This window comes from Esox lucius, chromosome 3 (assembly GCF_011004845.1).
Source record: "Esox lucius isolate fEsoLuc1 chromosome 3, fEsoLuc1.pri, whole genome shotgun sequence".
Lineage (NCBI taxonomy): Eukaryota > Metazoa > Chordata > Actinopteri > Esociformes > Esocidae > Esox > Esox lucius.
In genome coordinates, this window is record NC_047571.1 from 30,036,826 (window position 1) to 30,060,401 (window position 23,576).

At 42.0% G+C, this 23,576-nt stretch overlaps 2 protein-coding genes and 1 pseudogene across 5 annotated transcripts; 2 read left to right on the forward strand and 1 right to left on the reverse strand.

Moving 5' to 3' along the window:
• The first annotated feature begins 7 nt into the window (after positions 1 to 7).
• Positions 8 to 4,970, forward strand: LOC105024577 (COP9 signalosome complex subunit 9). The gene is made up of 3 exons (XM_010894607.4): positions 8 to 199; positions 497 to 569; positions 4,253 to 4,970. The coding sequence occupies exons 1-3, from the start codon at positions 104 to 106 to the stop codon at positions 4,288 to 4,290; spliced, it is 207 nt and encodes a 68-aa protein (XP_010892909.1). The 5' UTR covers positions 8 to 103; the 3' UTR covers positions 4,291 to 4,970.
• A 2,030-nt stretch (positions 4,971 to 7,000) lies between these two features.
• Positions 7,001 to 12,575, forward strand: LOC105024934 (annotated as a pseudogene).
• Positions 12,576 to 18,552: 5,977 nt separating this feature from the next.
• On the reverse strand, positions 18,553 to 23,539 carry LOC117593751 (cancer-related regulator of actin dynamics homolog). 4 transcript variants are annotated; one of them, XM_034289918.1, is made up of 13 exons: positions 23,309 to 23,539; positions 22,919 to 23,047; positions 22,610 to 22,714; positions 22,387 to 22,452; positions 21,963 to 22,110; positions 21,383 to 21,426; positions 21,166 to 21,228; positions 20,857 to 20,943; positions 20,665 to 20,700; positions 20,133 to 20,277; positions 19,837 to 19,908; positions 19,605 to 19,632; positions 18,553 to 18,713 (listed from the first exon to the last, which is right to left on the reverse strand). In XM_034289918.1, the coding sequence occupies exons 1-13, from the start codon at positions 23,516 to 23,518 to the stop codon at positions 18,563 to 18,565; spliced, it is 1,284 nt and encodes a 427-aa protein (XP_034145809.1). In that variant the 5' UTR covers positions 23,519 to 23,539; the 3' UTR covers positions 18,553 to 18,562. The 4 variants fall into 4 exon arrangements, with proteins under 4 accessions (XP_034145809.1, XP_034145805.1, XP_034145813.1 ...); XM_034289914.1 differs by having other exon boundaries at positions 21,166 to 21,231; XM_034289922.1 differs by lacking the exon at positions 19,605 to 19,632 and having other exon boundaries at positions 21,166 to 21,231.
• Positions 23,540 to 23,576: the final 37 nt, after the last annotated feature.

Below are 23,576 nucleotides of genomic sequence, written 5' to 3' on the forward strand. Positions count from 1 at the left end.
TTTATGTGACACTGGATTAAACTGGCGACAGCGGGGCGGCAGCTGCTGGCTAGCTGGTATTTTGCCGAACATACAAGTGTGAAACTATAAATTGCATTCATTTATGCCACTAAAAGACCAATCAAACTCAACCGTAATGAAGCCGGCCGTAGACGAGATGTTCCCGGAAGGGGCTGGGCCTTATGTGGATCTCGATGAGGTTTGCAAACATTTTATGCTTCAAAATTGTTAGCTTAACGCGCATTATTTAGTCTGCATAAACCTACGCAACTCGAAGTAACCAAGCTCTTTTTGGTTGTGGTAGTAAGTGTTACTTAGCTAGACATTTCAAATCACAAGAAATCTATCCACCCAGGTCCCAAGCTACACAGTACCTAAAGTCTTCTAACTGACGCGCTATATCAGAACGGCAAGATTGTTAAGTGTACATCAGGCTGTATTCCCCGGTTTTAGTGTTGCCATATCACATACTACTCAGCACTTTTTCTCTTGACAGGCGGGGGGAAGCACAGGGTTGCTGATGGACCTGGCCGCCAATGAGAAAGCAGTCCATGCAGACTTTTTCAATGGTAGGAGTAAAAACAAACGTCAGGCTGAAATAAGTGCCTGTCATATTTCTATATGTTGAACTGTCTACTCTGGGGTTGTGTTCAAAAAGTGCACTGCTTAGCAAACAGTTGTGCAATGAAAACGAATAGTTTAGTTTTGATGGATTCTGGTAGGGTACCCTGTTTTGTTTTGCTGTGTTTATTTTAGTTTGCTTCAGAGTTGTTTTCTAGTTAATGCACAGCGTGGGTAGGCCTATTCAAATCTGAGCCTGGAGATCCGGAAAGTTCTACCCCGTAATTAATTCCACCAACTGAAGTCGTAGATAAGTGGAAGGTGTTACATTTTCCACCCCTCCAGCTACTTAATACATCTTCTTTTAAATTACGCTACGGATTGCCCTTATAAAGGGCTATTTCAAACATTTAACTCAAGTCACTAACATTGCTAAAACCAATGTAGGCTGACTTCAAAACAAGCAGCTGACCTGTATTCCATATGAGCCAAGTCTTCTGGGCAGATTGAAGCCATTAGTGCCTGGTTCTTCCAGCAGCTCAGAACTCGGCTGGCTTCTGAAGCAGCAGGAAGCTTCTTTATTGGCCTCAAACCAGCACTGCAGTTTTTCTTTTTTTTCTTCTTTCTTCTTTTATTTTACAAAGTGAGTTTTATAATGTAGTGTGATCCCTTTCCTGGGGCTAACCTACATCAAACAGGCCGGTCTTTTACTTCCCACATGCCACACAGATTCACTAGCCTACACTGTACCCAAAGACACCTTGTGTGCTTGTTCATTGGAGATTAGCCACTGTGTAAATGCTGCTATACTGGCTTGATTGAATTAAACCCAATGTTTCGCTCTTGTGTTCCTCCTGACAGTCTGCATGCACTGGATGTTTTTCACGAATTAGCACAGCTGATGTTAACAAATGGGGACCTTGATCATTAGGTGACCATTTTAATCTGGTATACTAGATCTGGAATTGTGCTGGATCTGGAATACATCAAATAAATGAACTAACCTCCTTCAGGAGAACCCTTCGAATCACTGGTTTTGCTGATGAAAACCATTCTGCTACCCACAGCATTTATTATGAAGAAGTGGAACTTAGCATATAGTCAAATATAGATAAGGGAGCTTTATGCCATAGGACAGTGAACATCAACAAACCAAAGCTGCCGATAAAAACTGAGAAGAATAACAAAATGTGTTTAACTGCAAATAATTAGAATTCCAAGCCACTGTTAGTTTAATGCATATGCTTGATTTGCATGGGGCCGTTACATACCCTGTTCTCCTGGAACTCCAGACAGGCTCCAACCATGTATGTATTTATATTCAGGCATTTATTGCATTCTTGTTAGAGGATGGATGGATAGGTGAGTGTGCTCAGATAACAGCAAATCAGAATCGAACTGATGCTCCATTGGTTATTTTTTCGCTGCATGCAGCATCTTAACCCACTATTCCAAAATCTGCCAACTTTCATTATTTTTATTTTTTTTAATACCGAGCTAATTGAACCCAGGTCCAGTACATACAGCAGAGTAAGTGGGAACACGTTTCCAAAAGTTCAAAGAAAATGCATGAAGTGAGACCATGATCACTAGAAATATTCTTTATAAACATGTTATGGCTGCCCCCCCAGCTGTGTCTGGTTTGGATTTAGTTGTCATCTTTGAGTCAATGTTTATTCTACAAAATGTGGATTTTGTATGAACATTTCCTAAAATTCATGTGTGATTTTGTAGTAGAAGTTGTGCACATTGATTTGATGTTGTTATTTGTCAATTAAATGGAAACAACGTTGATGCAACCCGTTTGTGCTCACTGGGTAGCATTGTTTACTCCCAATCAGAACATATTTTCATGGAAAAGGCTTTTCGTGGGAGATCAAATGATTGTCATGACAAACCTCATTTAGATAGAATTTGCAGGATTGTTTCTCCAAATTATCTCTGCAAAATGTGGTGAGTGGTTCACCAAAGCGAGCGTCCTAAATCAGGACCTTAAGGTCACAGCGTGAAACAGGGTAGTGTGTGAAAAATGCTGTTACTGCCTTACTGATTCATTCATACATAACCTAGGCAGAATTCAATAGACCCATTGCCGAATATAAATGTTTGGCTTTGATGCTGCAATTCCCTCCTTGTCTTTCAAACCTAAAATGAAGACTGCATATAACTCATGTCATTGTCAAATGGCAGGTGTTTCGGCTATGTATTAATGAGATAATCGTGATGGAAACTGTTTGGACTCTATGAATTGATCATGTGTGTTTGTACAGAGCTCTACAATCACCTATGACCTCATCTTCCAAAAGCACACAGGAAGAGCTTGCAGATCCCAGAATGCTCCTCACTTTTTATCAGGGTGCCTTCTCTGACCCAGAGCTCTCAATCTGGCTTTTATGAGAAAGTTCCTCTCTTACAAAAATATGCCCCTGAGGCTCTCAAAACCCTATGTGGTAAAGTCACTGCCTCGCAGTACAGTCTGGGCCTGGTCAGGTAGAGGGTCTGGGGTATCTCAGGTTGACTCATCACAGTCTGGGCTTGGTCAGGTAGAGGGTCTGGGGTATCTCAGGTTGACTCATCACAGTCTGGGCTTGGTCAGGTAGAGGGTCTGGGGTTGTACAGGTAGACTCATCACAGTCTAGGTTTGGTCAGGTAGAGGGTCTGGGCCTGGTCAGGTAGAGGGTCTGGGCTTGAACAGGTAGACTCATCACAGTCTGGGGTTGGTCAGGTAGAGGGTCAGGGGTTGGTCAGGTAGACTCATCAGTCTAGGGATGGTCAGGTAGAGGGTCTCGGGTTGATCAGGTAGACTCATCAGTCTAGGGATGGTCAGGTAAAGAGTCAGGGGTTGGTCAGGTAGACTCATCAGTCTAGGGATGGTCAGGTAGACCCATCACAGTCTAGGGTTGGTCAGGTAGACTCGTCACGGTCTGGTGCTGGTCAGGTTGACTGATCACGGTCTGGTGCTGGTCAGGTTGACTGATCACGGTCTGGGACTGGTCAGGTAGACTGATCACAGTTTGGGGTTGGTCAGGTAGATGTCAAACAGCGTTGCCTTGTCACACTGCCAACACATGATTGTGTAGACAATACTACTAATAACGACATAAACAACCATTATATTATTAATAGCAGTCCCCATAGGCAATAAACACGGTACGCAGTACCGTCCCCCCCAAGAGGAAACTCAGAACCAAACAGGTGGAGGCAGGGGTGGTGGAGGCAGGGTGGGTGGAGGCAGCGGTGGTGGAGGCAGGGGTGGTGGAGGCAGGGTGGGTGGAGGCAGCGGTGGTGGAGGCAGGGGTGGTGGGGGTGGTGGGAGGTTCTCACCTGCATGCTAGTAGACCAGCACACATCAGACTGAGTAACCTGACGATTAACTAGTTAGGATGGAATCAGATGTTTTTATTGAAAGGGATCCCAGGTGTCAGCTGAAATGTCACTGACCAGTGACCACTTGGGTTTCCTGACCAGTGACCACTTGGGTTTCCTGACCAGTGACCACTTGGGTTTCCTGACCAGTGCCCACACAGGTTTCCTGACCAGTGACCAATCGGATTTCCTGACCAATGACCACTTGGGTTTCCTGACCAGTGACCATTTGGGTTTCCTGTCTGAACTGGCTATGCTAAATACTGGTTATTTATGTCAAATGAGTTGAAACCAGATTCTAATGTATTTCTTTTTCTCTTGACAGATTTTGAAGACCTTTTTGATGACGATGATATCCAGTGAAGATAATTATTTAAATGTTTTTGTGAATAAATTCATTTTATGAGCTAATATACAGTACATGTCATGTAAAACCGTATGCTTCTTGATTCTTTTGGGTCTACAAGGCAAACTACCTATTTAAACTGTAATGACATACAATCTTCATTCGGTCGAGTCGGTGTTGTAGTTCTGGGTTTTTAAAAAAATGGCCACTGCTTCCACCAGATGTTACAAGATTCTGAAAAAAATTCTCGAGCATTCTTCCATATGTTGGAATGTTGAAATTATGACTTGTTATCATGCTCTTGTAGCTTCAGCTCAGCTTGGAGCTGGATTGTAGGTTTGTGTGTGTCTGAGAACACCTGTTCATTAGGCTTCTGGGGCATAATTACATACGGTGTGATTCTGAACCTCCGATGCCGTCGCCCTGCTAAAACATATTGCAGGTGGCACATGATGAATGGGGCCCTGTGAAGAATTGCTGACATATTTTGTAATAACACATACAGGTCTGGTAATGCATTATTTGACATTTGGCACAGTGAGGCCGGGGTTACCAAAATATATCTGTTCTGAAAACGTTTTCTGACATACCAAAGTACACTTTGCTGAAAAAGAGGCATTAATGCCTTTGTAAAATGGTGTTTTGCAAATACCTACACAAATGATTTGTACTTTTAAAAATAAACACCTGAAACTCACTTTGTCGCTGTATTGTGGTTTGTAGATTTTCAGTGTGTGATCTATAGTTTACGAAGAGTATTTGGTGTCTATCTTTCAGAGCTGAACAGTACTAAATACATTGTATGGCCAATATTCAACACCCAGTAGAACTTACTGCTTTTGAACTTTATAAACCTAGAAAAGATGATTGCCTGTGGTGTACTCGGGTTACCCATGACTTGCGTTCACCATGCTTTTTAATTTAAAAGTTAATAGGGAGCTTTCCTTATTAATTAGACCAGTAGTCAATTTATCATATGTATTTGTCTGAGGCAGACCACACGATAATAGAGAATCAAGTAACGACTGGTACATTTCTATCTGCGCATTTCAAAACATTTCACTTTGTTGATTGACCTCAAGGCTGTACCTGTGTTCTACCCCTTTACCTGTGTTCTACCCCTTTACCTGTGTTCTACCCCTTTACCTGTGCTCTACCCCTCTACCTGTGTTCTACCCCTCTACCTGTGTTCTACCCCTTTACCTGTGCCCTTCCTCTCAAACTGTGTTCTACCCCTTTACCTGTACTCTACCTCTCAAACTGTATTCTACCCCTCTACCTGTGTTCTACCCCTCTACCTGTGTTCTGCCCCTCTACCTGTGTTCTACCCCAGTACCTGTGTTCTACCCCTCTACCTGTGTTCTACCCCTTTACCTGTGCTCTACCTCTCAAACTGTATTCTACCTCTCTACCTGTGTTCTACCGCAGAATGTGTGTTCTACCCCCCCCACCTGTGTTCTACCCCCCCCACCTGTGTTCTACCCCCCTACCTGTGTTCTACCCCTTTACCTGTGTTCTACCCCTTTACCTGTGTTCTACCCCTCTACCTGTGTTCTACCCCTGTACCTGTGTTCTACTCCAGGAGTACATAGACAACACTATAACATGTTTCTGGCAGTAGGGCCTCACAATCTTTTACTGCACATGTCTGTTTTTTTATGAGTTTTCTTCTCCACAAGAGGTATGGAACTGTTTTATGGGCCTTTCACACAAATTTCACTTGCCGTTATTTTTCCGTGAGCATAATGTCAACATGTATAATGTCCACCCTTATAAGACAGTCTTTACTTCGCGTGAACATGGTCTGTTTGATGATCCACACACGTTACATGAAACTGCACATAAAACATTGATGTGGCATAGCCCTTTATTCACCTTATATGTAGCATGACATTTGCTCGTGTATGAGGCATGAAGCACCTACAAAGGCCTCATTAAGGGTTTTACTGAAAGCTTTGTGAAGCTCCCCTGAATACGTTCTACGTGGCAACTTCTCTGGGGTCTGTGGAACGTGGTCTCAGTTGGCTCATAAAGGCATTAGCTTGGACACCAGTATGATTAGCCGATGATCAGCACAGTTGTCTCTTTGAATCTGATGGAGATGCAGCTCATAGACATACAATGTATAGAATGTAGAACATAAACTGAGTGAGAGATTAATACATTCTGTTATTATAATCTAGAATCTAGGTTTTTAGAAAACCAACAATCAGAGATTCGCTGTTTTGGGGTTTTTACTGAGAAGACCTGAATCAGCTCCTAGATTCATAATAGTGACCATGCTACCTAATTCAGCTCCTAGATTCATAAGGGTGACCATGCTGCCTGAATCAGCTCCTAGATTCATAATGGTGGTCATTTTGTATAGATATTGCTGATCTTGTTGATTGACTCTTGATATGAGGTGGCTATCCAGAAGCCTCTCGCTGTAGAGTAAAATGTATAAGGCATACATCAAATATATAAGGCGTACATCAAATGTGTAAGGTATAAATCAAAATGACACCATGTTCATCCCATTTTTACCCAGGGGCCTTGCTGTTTATTTGGGGTAATTACAGGCCCCCTATTGGTCAGTCAACCGGCAGTGCGGGAGCCAATCCCGGAGCGCCTAACAGCATGCTCCAGCCGCACGACACGCCTTTTTGTTTTTAATTATTGGGGCGGGGGCTCTTTAAATATTTTCCCCTGCACCGGTCTTGGATACAGTGGAGCAGAGAGGCAGAGCGTACACACAGCCGGTCAGCTGCACCCCCCCGAGCCTTTCACCCCAGAGAGCCGCCGGCTCCTCGAGGCCGTCCTCCGAGGGTTACACTTCACAGGTACGTCCTGGAGTACCTGCTTGTAGTGTTAACTAACGGTGTGATTTTGAATAATTACATCGGAAAATACTTTTCACTTTTCAAGTGCATGCAATGTGTGCAAATGTATGAATGTTTTTTTGAGGTAATGTAAATTGTGCACATTACCATGGCTAACTCTGGGCTCATTTATAACCAGGCCCTTTGTATGATTCCCTTGTTTGTGTCAGTCAGTAACTACCTACTATTCAGAGTGTGCACAGTTATTCATTTGTTGGCTTGGGAGTAATTCTGGAGATGTATTTTCATTAATACAGATGGAGAAATTAAGTATTTATTTGTTTGTAAAATCAATAGGTTATTGTTAAAGCTAGAATTAGAATGGCCGGGTGTTAGTGAATTTATATTTTCGAAGGCCTTTGACAATTTGAAGAATCTTATATGGTTTACTCTAGTCTGAGGAATCTAAGCTGGATACTCAATATTGTTTGCATAAATTCATGTTTTTCTGCTGAGACTTCATGTATAAGGACGCAGGACAATCTGAGCTTGGGTAGATGTTAAGTTATTGTCAAATGGTGCTGAAAGGACAGCACTGTTTTTTGGTTTTATGTTTCACTTTATAATAACCTTTTTGAACAAGCCTTAATAAACACTTACAAGACTTTATCTAAATGTTTAATTAACATGTCAAATAATGTGATATTTTGTAAATGTGTAAAAATTGTAATGCTTTACATGTTTGCACATACAGTATTTAGAATTTAGTAACATATATTTATTTATCTAACTGATGTAAATAATCATAAAATATTCAAGAAAATCTGCATAAAAGCTTAACCATTATCACATGATCAGAAATGCAATAATAATAATAAAAAATAACTGAATGACAAACTCTCACTTGTTTCTAAAAGAAAGCTAAATATTTGTCTAACTTTTCCCTCAGGAAACGAATCAGAAAAATGGCACAGGCAGGAAGACTGACATTTTCTTTGATCTACACTGGAATTCTACTGGTGTTACTGCCTGGTGAGTGAGACTTTGACTGACATGACTGACTGACTGACTGACTGACCGCGAACAAAAATGTATCGCCTTGTGTCAGTCTTACTGTACTCCAAAACAATATATATTGACTGCAGAACATGATTCACACCACAAATCAACGTAAGTGCACAATCACCGACTTGTATCTGTCAATGCTACACCACTAAAAACCAATACATCTTTATTGTAAGCCTTTTCCAGAAATTAGAATCACAACAAAATGGAAGCGACTGTCTGCGTACTGTGCTGACCAAGAAACATTGTAAACTTTAAATACTGTAACGGTGAAAAATCGCTTTTTAAAACCTCACGGTAAAACACTGTATTCATCTCTGACGCCTTGGAGCTGTACTTCAGACTCATTAATGAACCTGGGGCTCTGTGGATATCACACCAAACAGAAAGGGCTGACTTACTGTTTTCCCCTCTGCCATAAACTTCTGAAGGTCCCCCCCACCTTAGTTACAGTGGGGGTTTAATAAGGTGGGGTGAGTGGAATGGGGGGGCCACAATTAGTTTAACTGATCCCACAGATTTCCAGTCTGGCCCCAATCAGTAGCACACAACCCAAACATGTTCAAAGGAATGTGTGTTTACATATGTGTTTGTTGGCAGGTATGTATGTGCGTGCATGTCTGTATGTTTGTGTATATGAGTTGGGGGCTGTGTGTCAATTTCATGCGTGTTTGTGTGTGTTTACACATGTATTTTTGTTTTGCTTGTGTGTATGTGTATGTGTGTGTTGGGAGGTATGTCAACTTGTGTATGTGTGCGTTTACAAATGTATTTCTGTTGATACTTTTGTACGTGTGTGTGTATTTGTGTGTCTGCATCCATCCGTGTGTATTTGTGTGTCTGCATCCATCCATGTGTATTTGTGTGTCTGCATCCATTCGTGTGTATTTGTATGTCTGCATCCATCCATGTGTATTTGTGTGCCTGTATCCATCAATCCGTGTGTGTTTGTGTGTCTGCATCCATCCATCCGTTTGTATTTGTGTGTCTGCATCCATCCATCCATCCGTGTGTGTGTGTACTGAACGTCCGGAGGCCCCCTCTGCTGTACCTCTGGGGGTGGGCTCCTGCCACATGCCTGTTAGCAGGGCCGGCGTTTTCCCTCATTTGGGAGCACAACATCTGGTTCCTGTCAACTCATGTCCCTGCCTTGTTTTACAGAGTTACTGGGGGCCTTGCCAGTGGAGCAGAAAGAGGGTGAGTGGGGGGGGGTTATATGAGACAACCAGGGGAACTATATGAGCATGTACTGTATACTGGAAAGCACTGTCATACCAGAAGATTCACAGATTGATGGTGATACCATTTAAAGGAATCTAACAATCCTCAAAGTAACAACAGAAAGACAATGACACATCCTTACAGTACAACCAGGAACACAATGACAAATCCTTACAGTACAACCAGGAACACAATGACACATCCTTACAGTACAACCAGGAACACAATGACAAATCCTTACAGTACAACCAGGAACACAATGACAAATCCTTACAGTACAACCAGGAACACAATGACACATCCTTACAGTACAACCAGGAACACAATGACAAATCCTTACAGTACAACCAGGAACACAATGACACATCCTTACAGTACAACCAGGAACACAATGACAAATCCTTACAGTTCAACCAGGAACCCAATGACACATCCTTACAGTACCAACAAAAACACAATGACACATCCTTATAGTACCAACAGAAAGATGATGACATCCTTATAGTACCAACAGAAAGATAATGACATTGTTACTGTACCAACAGAAAGACAAGGACGATCATGTAGTGGTATATTCACACATTATTGTGCTGTGATATGTTTCTTTAATATATAATTAATATGCGTCGTCTTTCTCTGTGGTTCCAGTGTCTTCTGTATCCAGCGATGTCCGCAGCAAGAGGAGTCTTTCCTATCCCATCCCCGTCCTGAAGCGAGTGCCTGACTTCTGGGGATGGTACAAATATTTCATGGATTCCGGCAACCAGGAAGGAGTAAGCGACAAACATTCCCAAGTGTCTGTTTTATTCAGAGTGAACATACGGTGGGCTTTGGTCTGTACTGTCTCTCCTCTGTCCTCCCTGTAGATCGAGGATCTGGACAAGATGTACATGAGCTTCCTGCAGAACAAGCACCGCTCCGAGGAGGCCCCCTCCTTCAACCATTACCTCAACCACCTCAGCGCCGTTTACAAGACCTGTGCCGACTCTGACAACCCGGAGTGCATCGCCGAGTCCACCAGCAAACCCAAGGCCAAGGTGGTGATGCCCGCGCCCATCAAGACCGCCGCGGTCACCATGTGCAACCCCTACATCGACCCCTACTGCCTGTTCCCCATGATCCCCAAGATGGCAGCGCCGGAGCCTCCCCCGACCCCCGGCCCGGCCCCGGTCCTCACCCCCTTCCTGCCCCACCCCATGAAGTCCCCCGCGGGGTTCTACTACTACGCCCCGGTCCTGGAGCCCTTCCTCAGCGACGAGCAGAAGGCGGAGCTGCTGCGCATCTGTAACCCCGATGACACCGAGTGTCTGCAGTACCACCTGCGCGCCGCCTACGGCTACAAGCCCGCCCCCGGCCCCGCCCCCTCCTACTCCGCCCTGGGCTGCGACCCCAATGCCGACCCGTACTGCCGCCCCCAGCTGGTGAAGAAGGCCCCGTCCGGGTACTTCCACCTGTACCCCTCCTGTGACCCGGCCACTGACCCCCTGTGTGTAGCTAGCGTAGCGCCCCCCCCCCGCCCCCCAGGAGGCCCCGGCCGCGACCCCCAAGGAGCAGCACTGCAACCCCCTTTTTGACAAGGGCTGCAACCCCCTGACCGCCACCAAGCTGGCTGGCCTCACCAAGCCCGTCCTGGAGTACAAACCCAAGAACAAGCCGGCGCAGGCCCCCGCTCCCCTGACCTGTGACCCGCGGTACGACCCCTTCTGCCTGCTCCGCGCCGCCGCGGCCCACCGCCTGAGCCCCCAGTTCCAGACCCGCTCCCGCCTGGGCATCCCGGGGAAGACCAAGGAGGGCCACGCCTGCTACGTGCACTATGACGAGGGCTGCGTCCCCGTGGAGGCCAGCGACGAACCCCGGGGTCACAACGCCGCGCCCCCCTGCCACCCGTATGACTTCACCTGCAACGGCATGTCCGCCCCCGCGCCCCTCGGCGCCGACCAGCCCAAGACTGGCGTGATCCTGCCCGATCCCCACTGTGACCCGGAGTACGACTACAACTGCCGACTGCGCCGCGCAGAGGACGCCCCGGAACCAGAACCTAAGGACGAGCCGGCGCGGCAGGAGGCCGTCCCAAGAATCGAAGACTTCCTCAGGAGCTACATGACCAGTGGGCAGTACAGGAAGAAGTAAATAAAGAATGAAAAACACATTCAAAGCTCAACTAGACTCAAACTGAAGAAAGTCATGCAAGTTAAGGTTTTTTATGTATCCACACACACACACACAAATTCAAGGTGTTGTATGATCCAGTATTGCTAAAGTACGACAACTAGAGTCTCTTTTCAACATATAGATCTACAGCTGCAATAGTGAATCTGTTTCGCTCAAATACAATGCATGAAGGTGGAAGATTTTACTATATGTGAGAAATGTGGAGAACCCAACATGAGTTCCCCTTGGTTTGCTGGTCCTATAGAAGACTTTGTGAAAGGAGTACGTATTAAATACAATGTTTGTGTTGAAAATATCCTCTGTATTGATATATATTTGTTGAACATGGGTCGCGAGCGGAGTTGAAGACGGTCTCCTGTTAATTCGTGTCGATACAGAAGCATGTGTTCCGTGTTTGTACATTGTCCATCTCCAGTGTTTTGTGAACACTGTCTTCCTTCAGTGTATTTAATAATGTTTTTTAGCCTTTTCTTTTTTTCAACTTAACCTTAAAATCTTTCTTTCTTTTTTTTTTTCCAAGTTCACAATAAATTAAATGTTTTAAAACAAGCCTGCATTAATATCCACAGAATGCAATGAGGACCCACATGGATGTATCCAAAAAAAAGTTGTTCTAGAAATATATGAAAACCCCACATGAAAGAATTAAACGTAAATAAAGGCTGAACAGTAGGTCATAACAGCAGACATTATGTGTTCAACCAGTCAACTGCTTCTGACAGTTTTCTAAGACATTAGGAGACAGTGGAAGATTGTAATGATTAACTACACACAGTGTGCTTTTGGAGGAATGTACAAAAAATGACTTAAAATACAGTTGTTGTAGATGTTTTTTGGTGACTCTGCTGGTTAAAGGGATTTCAGAACATCTCCACAAGGGAAGGTGTTTCTGAAGCTTTAAATGGACTGCTCACTGAAAGCAACTCTTTTTAAAAGCTTTCTGTATATCCCTGATTGCACCATACATTGATGTACAGTGAATATAAAAAGTCTACCAACCCCTGTTAAAATGCCAGGTTCTTGTGATGTAAAAGAATGAGACAAAGAAAAATCATGTCAGAACTTTTTCCACTTTTAATGTGACCCATAATTTGAACAAATCAATTGAAAAACAAACTGAAATCTTCGAGGGGGAAACAATATTAATAAACATTTAGTTTAGTTTCTTGGCATTTGTAAAATTCGATTTTGAACATTTAAATAATCATTGATGAAGTATTGTTTGACTGTGAACGTTTACCTTCATGAAAACAACTATTTTCCTTTTGGTAAATACAGGTGAAATCAGTGGGATGGGGTTTGGATGAAGGTTTACTTTTGGCAGGAGATATATTTTTTTATCGTCATGTTCAAAAGGATTAAAATGACAGCAGGCAACTGCCAACTGACCTTAAAATTACATTGCATCGAAAATAATGCGATTTGGTTGGGGAGCCAAATACCTTCTGGGCCCCCTCCCATATATATATATATAAAAAAAAGCAAAATAGGTAAAATCTATATTGGGGACAAGTCAGCAGTGGACTAAAGAAGGCTATAGGAACAGATATCAACATTTTATTCTACTGTTGCTTGAACTCAGACAGAAATAGCCTCCTAGTTAAGCGTTCACATAAAAATGACATTCTCTTTCCACATGCCTTACTGCTTAATCATGTCATTTTTGCTGGACCGCGTAAGCGGAGCTGGCCAGGAAGAGCAAATGTCTCTTACCGAATGTGTGAGTGAGTGATTGACCGACTGACCCATGTTAAATAGCGTAATGGTTAGAGATGCAGACTGCTGAGCCAGAGGTCCTGCGCTCGAGCCTTGTTACAATCAAAACAAAATACACGTTAGATTTTGTTCAGGATAGAGAAAAGGTTTGCTGGCTACAACCTTCAGTAGCCACATTATTGTAAGCCTAAAATAAAACTGTTTACGGTTCTTTCACCTCCGCAACATCGCCAAAATCAGACCCTCTCTCACAACCCCTGCTGCTGAAAGACTCATTCACGCCTTCATCTCCTCCCGACTGGACTACTGCAACTCACTCCTCCTCAGGCATCAGCTCTACCAACATCAACCGACTCCAACTGGTCCAAAACGCAGCAGCCCGACTCATCACCCGCTCCAAATCCTGGCACCACATCACTCCAGTCCTAAAACAACTCCACTGGCTTCCTATCTCCCACCAGATCACCTACAAAATCCTGGTCCTCACCTACAAAGCCCTCCACCATCTGGCCCCCTCATACCTCACTGACCTCCTCTCCCCGTACCAACCCTCACGGTCCCTCAGATCCTCCTCAGCTGGTCTCCTCTCCATCCATAAATCCCACCTCCGCAGTTTTGGGGACAGAGCCTTCTCCAGGGCAGCTCCCAGGCTCTGGAACTCCCTCCCCCAAGAGATCCGCACCTCTGAGTCCCTCACCATCTTCCAGTCCCACCTCAAGACCCATCTCTTCACCTCTGCCTATCCGTAGCCCCACGCCCCCCTCCCTTCTCACCTGTGTCTAATCTTGTCTTGTTTTGTTCTGTTTTTATCTACCTGCATTGTAAAGTGACTTTGAGTCCAAGAAAAGCGCTATATAAATAAAATTAATTATTCTTATTATTATTATTATTGTATAGCGAATATTTCTGGTGGATTTTCAAAGTATGTGTCCGTGCACACCTTTTGGGTCAGGATAGACAAAAATGTCGCTGGCTACAACCTTCAGTAGCTACCTTATTGTAAATCCACCAGAAATAGTCGCAATATAATATAAATGTATGTTTTTTGGGGTAATCACAACCCCTTGGGCAGTAAAAGGGTAAGGGTTTCCACGATTCTCTCGTCTTTTCACTTGACGAAAACATCAGTTATTGTCACCTATATTGATAGTTATTGTATCAATGTGCCTCATTCACCAACGGTTCTTACGAAGTAATGTGTTCTTAAACCCCACTTACGCACTTTGTACGAAGATTCTGACGTTCACCAATGTTTTCTTATCTTGGATTTGTTCTTAGCTAAGAACAAAATCTACGCACACTCAAGACCACTCTTATTGACATTTGAGTGATGACAGTTTTCTCCAAATGATTGGTTACTAAATGTTATTTAATTCTACAGTCGTTTACAGTGATAGTATTTTACTGTTATTTATTTCTGAACATTTGTTGAAAAAAAAATCATAGTATACAAAGAAACACTAACACTGCAATTTATTAAATCCTACACAATGTTTGAACAGTCTATGTGAGAACAGGAGTTGTAGACTCATTGGCTGGAATTGTTTTGTTTTTTCATGTCATTTATGTAGTCATTATACACATTGCCAAACCAGTGGCTAAGCCCTCTGCAATCTGTCGTGCCTAAAAAGGTCCACACAGTTAATATTGTTATCTGTTCTAGAAGCTTCCGTAGTTTAGTGGCTTTGATGCCAGGTGGCTTGATGATAGTGTCCTAAAAATATTTTGGCATGTAGAGGTTGCAGGTTCGAATCCCTGGTTAGGAATCTTTTTATTCACATTTGGTTTAAATGACTGTCACATTTTAATTATAACAACAACAACCTACAGTTCTAATGGAGTGCTTTTGAAGGACCAAACAATCCTTTAGAACTAGTACAAAATCAAAACGGAAGTAGGACAGAGTAATAACACAACACACACACACACACACACACACACACTACTGAGGGAAAGAATACCGGTATTAAACAGGAAACATGATGAGGGAAGGAGGTGTGGGAATGAAGACGTTGACACACTCTTTAAAATTCCTGCTTGTTTACATTGTTATGTACACCCATCAGCCATAACATTATGACCACTGACAGGTGAAGTGAATAACACTGATACACCCATCAGCCATAACATTATGACCACTGACAGGTGAAGTGAATAACACTGATACACCCATCAGCCATAACATTATGACCACTGACAGGTGAAGTGAATAACACTGATACACCCATCAGCCATAACATTATGACCACTGACAGGTGAAGTGAATAACACTGATACACCCATCAGCCATAACATTATGACCACTGACAGGTGAAGTGAATAACACTGATAATCTCATTATCATGGCACCTGTCAGTGGGTGGGATATATTAGGCAGCAAGTGAACATTCTGTCCTCAAAGTTGATGTGTTAGAAGCAGGAAAAATGGGCAAGCGTTAGGATCTGAGCGACTTTGACAAGGGACATATTGTGATGGCTAGACAACTGGGTCAGAGCATCTCCAAAACTGCAGCCTGTGTGGGGTGTTCCAGGTCTGCAGTGGTCAGTACCTATCAAAAGTGGTCCAAGGAAGGAAAAGTGGTGAACTGGTGACAGGGTCATGGACAGCCAAGTCTCATTGATGCACGTGGGGAGTGAAGGCTGACCTGTGTGGTTCGATCCAGCAGACGAGCAACTGTAGCTCAATTTGCTGAAAAGGTTAATGCTGATACTGATAGAAAGGTGTCAGAACACAGTGCATCACAGTTTGTTGGGTATGGGGCTGCGTAGCTGCAGACCAGTCAGGGTGCCCATGCTGACCCCTGTCCACTGTTGAAAGCATCTACAATGGGCATGTGAGTATCAGAACTGGACCACAGAGCAATGGAAGAAGGTGGCCTGGTCTGATGAATCACGTTTCCTTTTACATCACGTGGATGACCGGGTGTATGTGCATCACTTACCTGGAGAACACATGGCACCAGGATGCACTATATGAACAAGGCAAGCTGATGGAGGCAGTGTGATGCTTTGGGCAATGTTCTGCTGGGATACCTTGGGTCCTGCCATTCATATGGATCTTACTTTGACACGTACCACCTACCTGAGAATTGTAGGAGACCATGTGCACCCTTTCATGGCAACGGTATTCCCTGATGGCATTGGCCTCTTTCAGCAGGATAATGCGCCCTGCCACAAAGCAAAAATGGTTGAGGAATGGTTTCAGGAACACAACACCAAGTTCAAGGTGTTGACTAGGCCTCCAAACTCCCCAGATCTCAATCCAATCGAGCATCTGTGGGATGTGCAAGACAAACAAGATCGATCCATGGAGACCCCACCTCACAATTTACAGGACTTAAAGGATCTGCTGCTAATGTCTGTTTGACCAAGTTCTTTTCAAACCAGAACACAATAACCCCACAGTGCACCAATGATCAAAGACCAAATACTGTGGTGCAACCATACTATTCCAAACTACTGCTCAAATGGTCACAGGTTAAATTCTTGCTGTTGTGGGTAATACGATTTTGTTGAACACAAAATATCCTTTCTTCGTCAACAAAATCCTGTTTTATTGAGATTAGTCCTTACAATGGTATATATTATTCATTCATCCTTACAAAGTTATTCATAATTACTTTGAATGCACTGATTACAACTAAGGAAATGGCTGGTGTCTGTGAACCCCACACAAATATACTGCTCAGGGTTAAACACAATACGTCAAAATCAAACGTGTCATATTACATTTTGTCCAGCAGGTGTCCCTGCTGTGCACCCTGTTGGAAAGCTTTGAGCAATTATGTTTTTATTTTTCAAACAAAGGTTCAGAAAGCCTCGGTTTCCCATCCCTGCAAAAAAAATTTAGGCAGAACATGATGTGCAGAGCAGGAGTGGGGAGTCATTCGTTTTATTCTTCAACAATAACAAAAACAACAAGTGTATGTTATCTAGCTGGTTTCTCATTTGCTGATTACCAATGTAATGTCACGTAGCTGCAATACTTACCTTGCCAATGCGCTTCAATAATGAGCTAACCAGCCAGTGAGCAGCGCTATAAACACGAAACACGCGGTAAGTTTCCAATTAGGCAAAACCATTTGGTAATGTATTTTCTAAAGCATTCTGTGGAACCCTGTTTGACACACCATATGGTGATATAGGCAGACTACCAAGGCATAAGTAAAGGCACAAGTATTCTCTGTCCACGTGCCTCACTGCTTATACATTTGATTTACAACTAAATGTTTTTTTAAGGAATATAAAGCATATTACAAAACAATTACTACAACCATTTTGCATTCAGTTATTATATTTGCATATACAGTTAAGCCCAAAAGTATTCATACCCATGCCAAATTGTGATCTATATTGAATTTTTATTTGACCAATATGTTTCTTCTGGCTGGAAATGACATAAACAAGTGACAAAACATGGTAAGACATTGTGCTGGAGATACAAATGAATACGTAACTATTTCTGTTTATTTTCACATTTATACAAAACATGCCATGTCCAAAATTAATCATGTGCATTCAAGCGCTGGAGCTAATAATGACTAACAAAGTTTCTTATAAAATATAATAGGTAGCCTGTTTTACATTACATTTGGATGTAATGTAAAAGTTCCTTCTTTTGTGAACTCTGAGAATTTTATGGTGTTTTGAATAGGGGGTGCCTTTATTTCATTTGGAATTCCCTACATGTGCCATATCTGGAAGAGGTGGAGATTAGAACAGGGATTTGTCCAGTCTTCCTTGATGGATGGTTATATCCACAGGTGACACTCTACACAACACAGCATAGGCGCATATTTGACCACAGGCTACCCCACATGGAAATAACCTATATAAACATATATGTTTAAATATAGGTTTTGATATATGTTTTTAATATATGTGACATATATAAAATTGGCCGTTTTCCTATATTATATGTACATATATACACATATATGTACATATATGGGTACATATATGTACCTATATAGGTACATATATGCACGTATATATGTGTGCATATATGTACACATATATGCACATATGTGTACATATATACGGGCTTATATGTACCTATATAGGTACATATATGCACGTATATATGTACCCATATATGCACATATGTGTACATATATGGGTACATATATACGTGCATACATGTACCTATATAGGTACATATATGCAAGTATATATGGGTGCATATATGCATGTATATATGCACCTATATGTTTACCTATATATTAGTAAAATTATTAAAATCCATAGCTACTATGCAAAATAAATAAAAGCCCAAAATGTAGAAATGTACATTTATTTATTTACTTAAGAACAATCAAATAGAACAAGAACAAAAACAAGACAAAAAACTGAATAGAAAAAAAAAACTATTTATCTTGTTGATCTTCTCAGCTCCGTGAGCTTTGAATTGATAGATGTGCCTATCTGCCCTCGGCTGGCTGCCGGCCACTTCTTCAATGTAGCATCTAGAGAAGACAAAAATAATTAGACAGTATAATAATAATATAGTGCTTCATCAGGAACCCAAAGTGCTTACAGTACAGCTGCGACTGGAGACATATTTTGGATAAAGGGCTGACCATAATAAAAAATGTGTCATGTAAACACGTCAATTGGAAGATTCTGATTGGATTCTGCTAAATCTGAAAGAAATTCTGATTGGAAACATCACCCCCCCTTTTTGGGGGGGGGGGCATTGTTCTTTCATATGCACACGTCCGTCATGGGAACTGCATTGTTAACAGTCACACAGTCAATCATGTGCATCCAAAGCAGAGAAAATTCATGGATAGGAAAAATGTTGCCACTCCCGAGTTTTTTGTTTAGCTTAAAACACAGGTGAAGTACAACTTCTGCAGTTGTTTTAGGGAAATTAAGACCGCTCTGCGGATGTCAAAATGCTATTATTCTGAATAAGGCTTGGTGCATGTTTATGCACGTCATGATTAGATTATTTGTTTCCATGTAAACAGATTCAGATATTCTAATCCCTCAAATTTTTTATCTGATGTAAGAAACTTTGCACATGTAAACATATCTAGTTGTCAATGGGCTGCACTTTTATAGCATTTTCCTGCACCCCCAAAATACATTACAATGTCCTCCCATTGACCCATTCACACACACATTCCACCCGCGAGCTGCCATGCTAGGTTTACTCGAAGTGCAATAAGATCAAGCAATAAAATCAAGCAAATCAATAACCGGTATAGACAAAATAAGGCACAAACACAGGACAGAGGGGATTAAGGTGAAGGAGGGGTGAATATGATTATTTAAGAACACTTCAGACGACAACAATATGCCATGAGGTTATTTGCAACACTATATGTTCTACAAAATAGAGGACTACACACCTTACAGCGCAATACCCCAGCAATGTGGCTTTAGAAGAGGAAAGGTAGGATCAAGAAGTCAGAAAGCGATGAATTAGTAGCAGATACAGTAACAATAATTGGTGCCCTACTTTATGCAGTCTCCATTGATGCCTAATAAATTTTGTTACAAGTAGGCTATGGTTAAAGTGGTGAACTTATAAAGTCTTAAAAGTTTGGTTTTCCCTTCTCAATGCATTATGCATTTACTCACCAATAATGGCTGCCTTTTTAATTTGGTCAAGTGCGACCAGCTGGTCCCCATCCCCTCTGGTTGGCTTCCCACCTTAAAGTAATATTTCAAAATTATTATGAAAGGGGTGTAAAATGAAGGTGGAGAAAGCAAGAGTTTTTTTTATATACACATCATGTTTTCTTGAGGTGCAAGGAAATACAAAAATGCCAAGTAAAAAAGCGATGGTATGCCCGCACACACATAATTTATTCCACAGAATATGACTGTTTTTTTTTTTCAAGGACAGAAGAGATTAGGAACATGTTGTTTTGTACCATTCAGGTTGCTTTTCAGCAAAGTCTCCAAATCAAAGGTGCCCAGCAGGAGATTCCGCACCATGGCAGTAGCAGAGGGGGCAAGGCGGGCTGCTTTCCACGCTTCTGCCTGGCAAAACACCCCAGAGCCCTTTATAACTTCCATCTGAAAAATAATTTCACATCACAATATACATTTATTGGCAATTTTTAGAAACTTTTTCATGTTTCATATTGATTCTTATGCTTAGCTTCCCAATAGTTAATAGGTTTTTATGTATAAATGCAGATTAATGATATGTATAAATGCAGATGAATGATAAAGAAATGAAACAAATTAATCACTGCCCAAAACGTTATTAAAGGAGAGAAGGAGGAGGACAGGGTGGGGGGAAAGGAGGAGGTTGGATGGAGAGTAGGGAAGGAGAAAAGACAGTGGGTGGAGAGGAGTGAAGGGGGGCAGGAGGAGAGGATGATTGTCACTTATAACACTAATTGGCTCCTACAAAGCACACAGTTTATACCCATCCTTACTACATAATATGTTATTCACCTGTGTTTTCGCTGAGGTCTCAGCTGTTGCTGCAGTCTTGTTAGAGAAGAAAAACATTGTTAAACTCTTCAACAATTTTATAAATATGGGGCAAGTAAATTACATATTACCACTAACTATCCCAACATAAAAATCCCTATAGCTCAGTTGGAGCCTTAAGTAAAATCTGAGGTATAAAAGGGTTACACACACCTGTGGTGTCTCTCGAAAGCGCTCAGTCACCATGGGACTCTCTTTAAAGGGCTCGGTGTCCTCTGGGCTCTGTCTCCTCTCTGGAGTCTTAGAGAAGAAAGAAACATAGTCAAACTCAACAATTTCTATTCATCCAAGCAAGCCACTATAGATTCTTATTTACAGGGGGGGCTTGAAAAACATTAAACATGCCAATAAATTAAAGTTACATGCAAAAGTAATCAGCCAAACATAATAAAAATCCATATAGCTCTGTTTGAGTAACAAGTAAAATAAATAAATAAATAAAAATGCAAGGGGGTTACTCACCGGTTGCATTTCTCCAAAAGTCGAGAAGGAGGAATCTAGATCCTCCACAGGAGTCCTTCCAGTCTTCTTCATAGAAGAAAAATATAGTTATTCTCTTAAATAAATTAAAGTGTAAATACATAAAAAATTAACACTATCAATCAGCCCAACATCACAAGTCTCTCCAGTTCTGCTTGAGAAACAATTTTAAAAAGCAATGAAAATCAGAGGAACTTACCTTTTGAGCAATAATGGCGATGTCACTTTTCATTTGAGGGATTTCTAGAAAGAGGTTATATAAATAAAAAACTATAATTACAATCACTAGATCAAAATAGCACCCAGCAACTCAGTGCCCTTACTCTTCGAAAGACATTTCCTGCAGGTGTGAACTCAAGCTAAAACCCTCCAAAGCCCATTGATAAGGCTCTGCATAGGAAACCTGGTTGTGAACGCAATTTTCTTTCTCCAATTTCTCCCAAATTCTAATTCCCCAGGGTTTTTTTCTGGAGCCGATTGCCTTCTTGAGCCGTTGAAGGCAGAAAAGCATCATTTATTCTCATGAACTGTATGTTCTCTAGGCCATGACTTTTGTTAACCCTCTACAAATTCCTCCAGAAAGAGACAAATAAATATAAATCTAATTTGAATCTTATCAACGGCTATATGAGCACACACACTACCTCACCAGCTAACAACATATTTTGCCAAACACGTGTTTCAGCCCATAACATTTCTAAGTTTACACTTCTCTGCCACCGCAATATCCATCTCCAGAAAAAACCTTGCTAATAAATATAAAAATTAGGAATACTTACGATTGATGATAATGTCTTTCAGACGTGCATTTTCATTTTTAAGAGAATGGACTTCATTTCTCAACTCCTGCAAATTTCTTTGCATTTGGTCAAGTTTCCTTCTCTCCCACATCTGTTCATCCAGGTGTTTTCTAAATTCAGCAGCTGTCTACGAGAAAGAGACAGAGAGAAGAACAACAGCTAATTGTTATATAACTTATTTTGTAAATGGTTGATTCTGATTGGCTGGGAGGATGTCACGAGAGGTGTAAGAGGAAGGTGGCAAGAAGTCTAGGGCAGAAGTCCCTCCACTTGGCTATATGTAACTGGTTGTCTGGCCTCCTGGTGGTTATTCCTTACTTAAAACATGAAACTTCCTCATCTTGTATGTCATGTAATGTATGTATGTAATACACCACACAATGGATGTCATCATTTAGGCTACCTTTTTCTTAGAGGGTGGTACTATGTCCTCTTCATCCCCAATACGCTCCTCCTCTTCGCTGGCCCGCTGGGAGGGAGAGAGAAAGTGAGAGGACAAAGTTGCCTACTGTGCCGGTGTCATACCTTGTTACAGCTACTGGTAATGCACTTTATTATAAAAGTCTTACTTATCTTTACTGTATTGCAATGTAACAACACACACTGGATGCAGACTGGTAGTGTACCTTGTTCTTTGAAGGCCTGTCATGACGCGCCTCATCCTCCTCCTCCTCCTTCTCCTCCTCCTCCTCGTGGTTGTATTTAGAAGGACATCTCTTTTTATTGTCAACCTTGACAGAGAGAAACAGACTGACTTTTAGCCCAACTCTTATTAACTTACGTTACACCACCTTGCACATACATCTTGTCAACAAAGCACATGAAATCATCATAGATGACACAATTACAAACCTACACACATGCCTACACATTAAGAAACAAGAGAGAGAGGGGGAGATCATTTAAGTAAAGCACCAATTGGTGCAGTCAGTTACCCTTTTCTTTGAAGCCTTCTCAGTCTGCCCCTGATCACGGTACTTTGAGTTTGGGATGTTTTGTTTGCTGTGTGACTTCTTTCTCCATCTCGATCCCACGCAGTTTAATTTGGAGAGTTTTTTCAAATTCTGGTGCAATAAAATTAAAATGTTATCATGAACTGCAAACGTTTGTCTAATCATGCTTAACGTTACCAAATCTAACATTAGTCCCAATTGGACTTCGCTTACATTAGCAAATTATGTAGCTAACATGAGCCAGAAAGCGAAGCTATTGCTAACCAGGGACCTAGCAAGATCCATTTTAGACTTCTTTAAGAGCGAGAAAAAACATTAAATGTGGTATGTAACTACATAACGTCAGATAAAGTTAGCATGTAACATACTTGCCACGTCAATAATTCTTGCTCGGTGCACCGGCCAGGGTTGGCGGCCTTTTCGCCATTCCACCAGCTTCTCGTTTTTTTCAGTCCTTTCAAGAAATGTTTTTACTGAAAAATTCCGGACACAGTCGAGAGCCAAAATACTATGGGCCCCTCTATCCTCACCCTCAGTCCATTCAAGTAGGACATAGCGGATCTCCAACGCTGATATCGCCATTTTTACGCCCAGCCGTTATCTTTCGGCGCGAAAGATAGTGTGCTGGGCCGCATGCGGA

Bases quoted from the DNA above. Each gene is read 5' to 3' on its own strand.
- LOC105024577 (XM_010894607.4), top strand. From the start codon at position 104: ATGCCACTAAAAGACCAATCAAACTCAACCGTAATGAAGCCGGCCGTA. The intron at 200-496 runs GTTTGCAAACAT...TTCTCTTGACAG, and splicing joins CTTATGTGGATCTCGATGAG to GCGGGGGGAAGCACAGGGTT. The intron at 570-4,252 runs GTAGGAGTAAAA...TTCTCTTGACAG, and splicing joins CCATGCAGACTTTTTCAATG to ATTTTGAAGACCTTTTTGAT.
- LOC117593751 (XM_034289914.1), bottom strand. From the start codon at position 23,518: ATGGCGATATCAGCGTTGGAGATCCGCTATGTCCTACTTGAATGGACT. The intron at 22,111-22,386 runs GTAGCCTAAATG...TCTTTCTCGTAG, and splicing joins TACCACCCTCTAAGAAAAAG to ACAGCTGCTGAATTTAGAAA. The intron at 19,909-20,132 runs GTACAAAACAAC...TATTACTTTAAG, and splicing joins GCTGAAAAGCAACCTGAATG to GTGGGAAGCCAACCAGAGGG.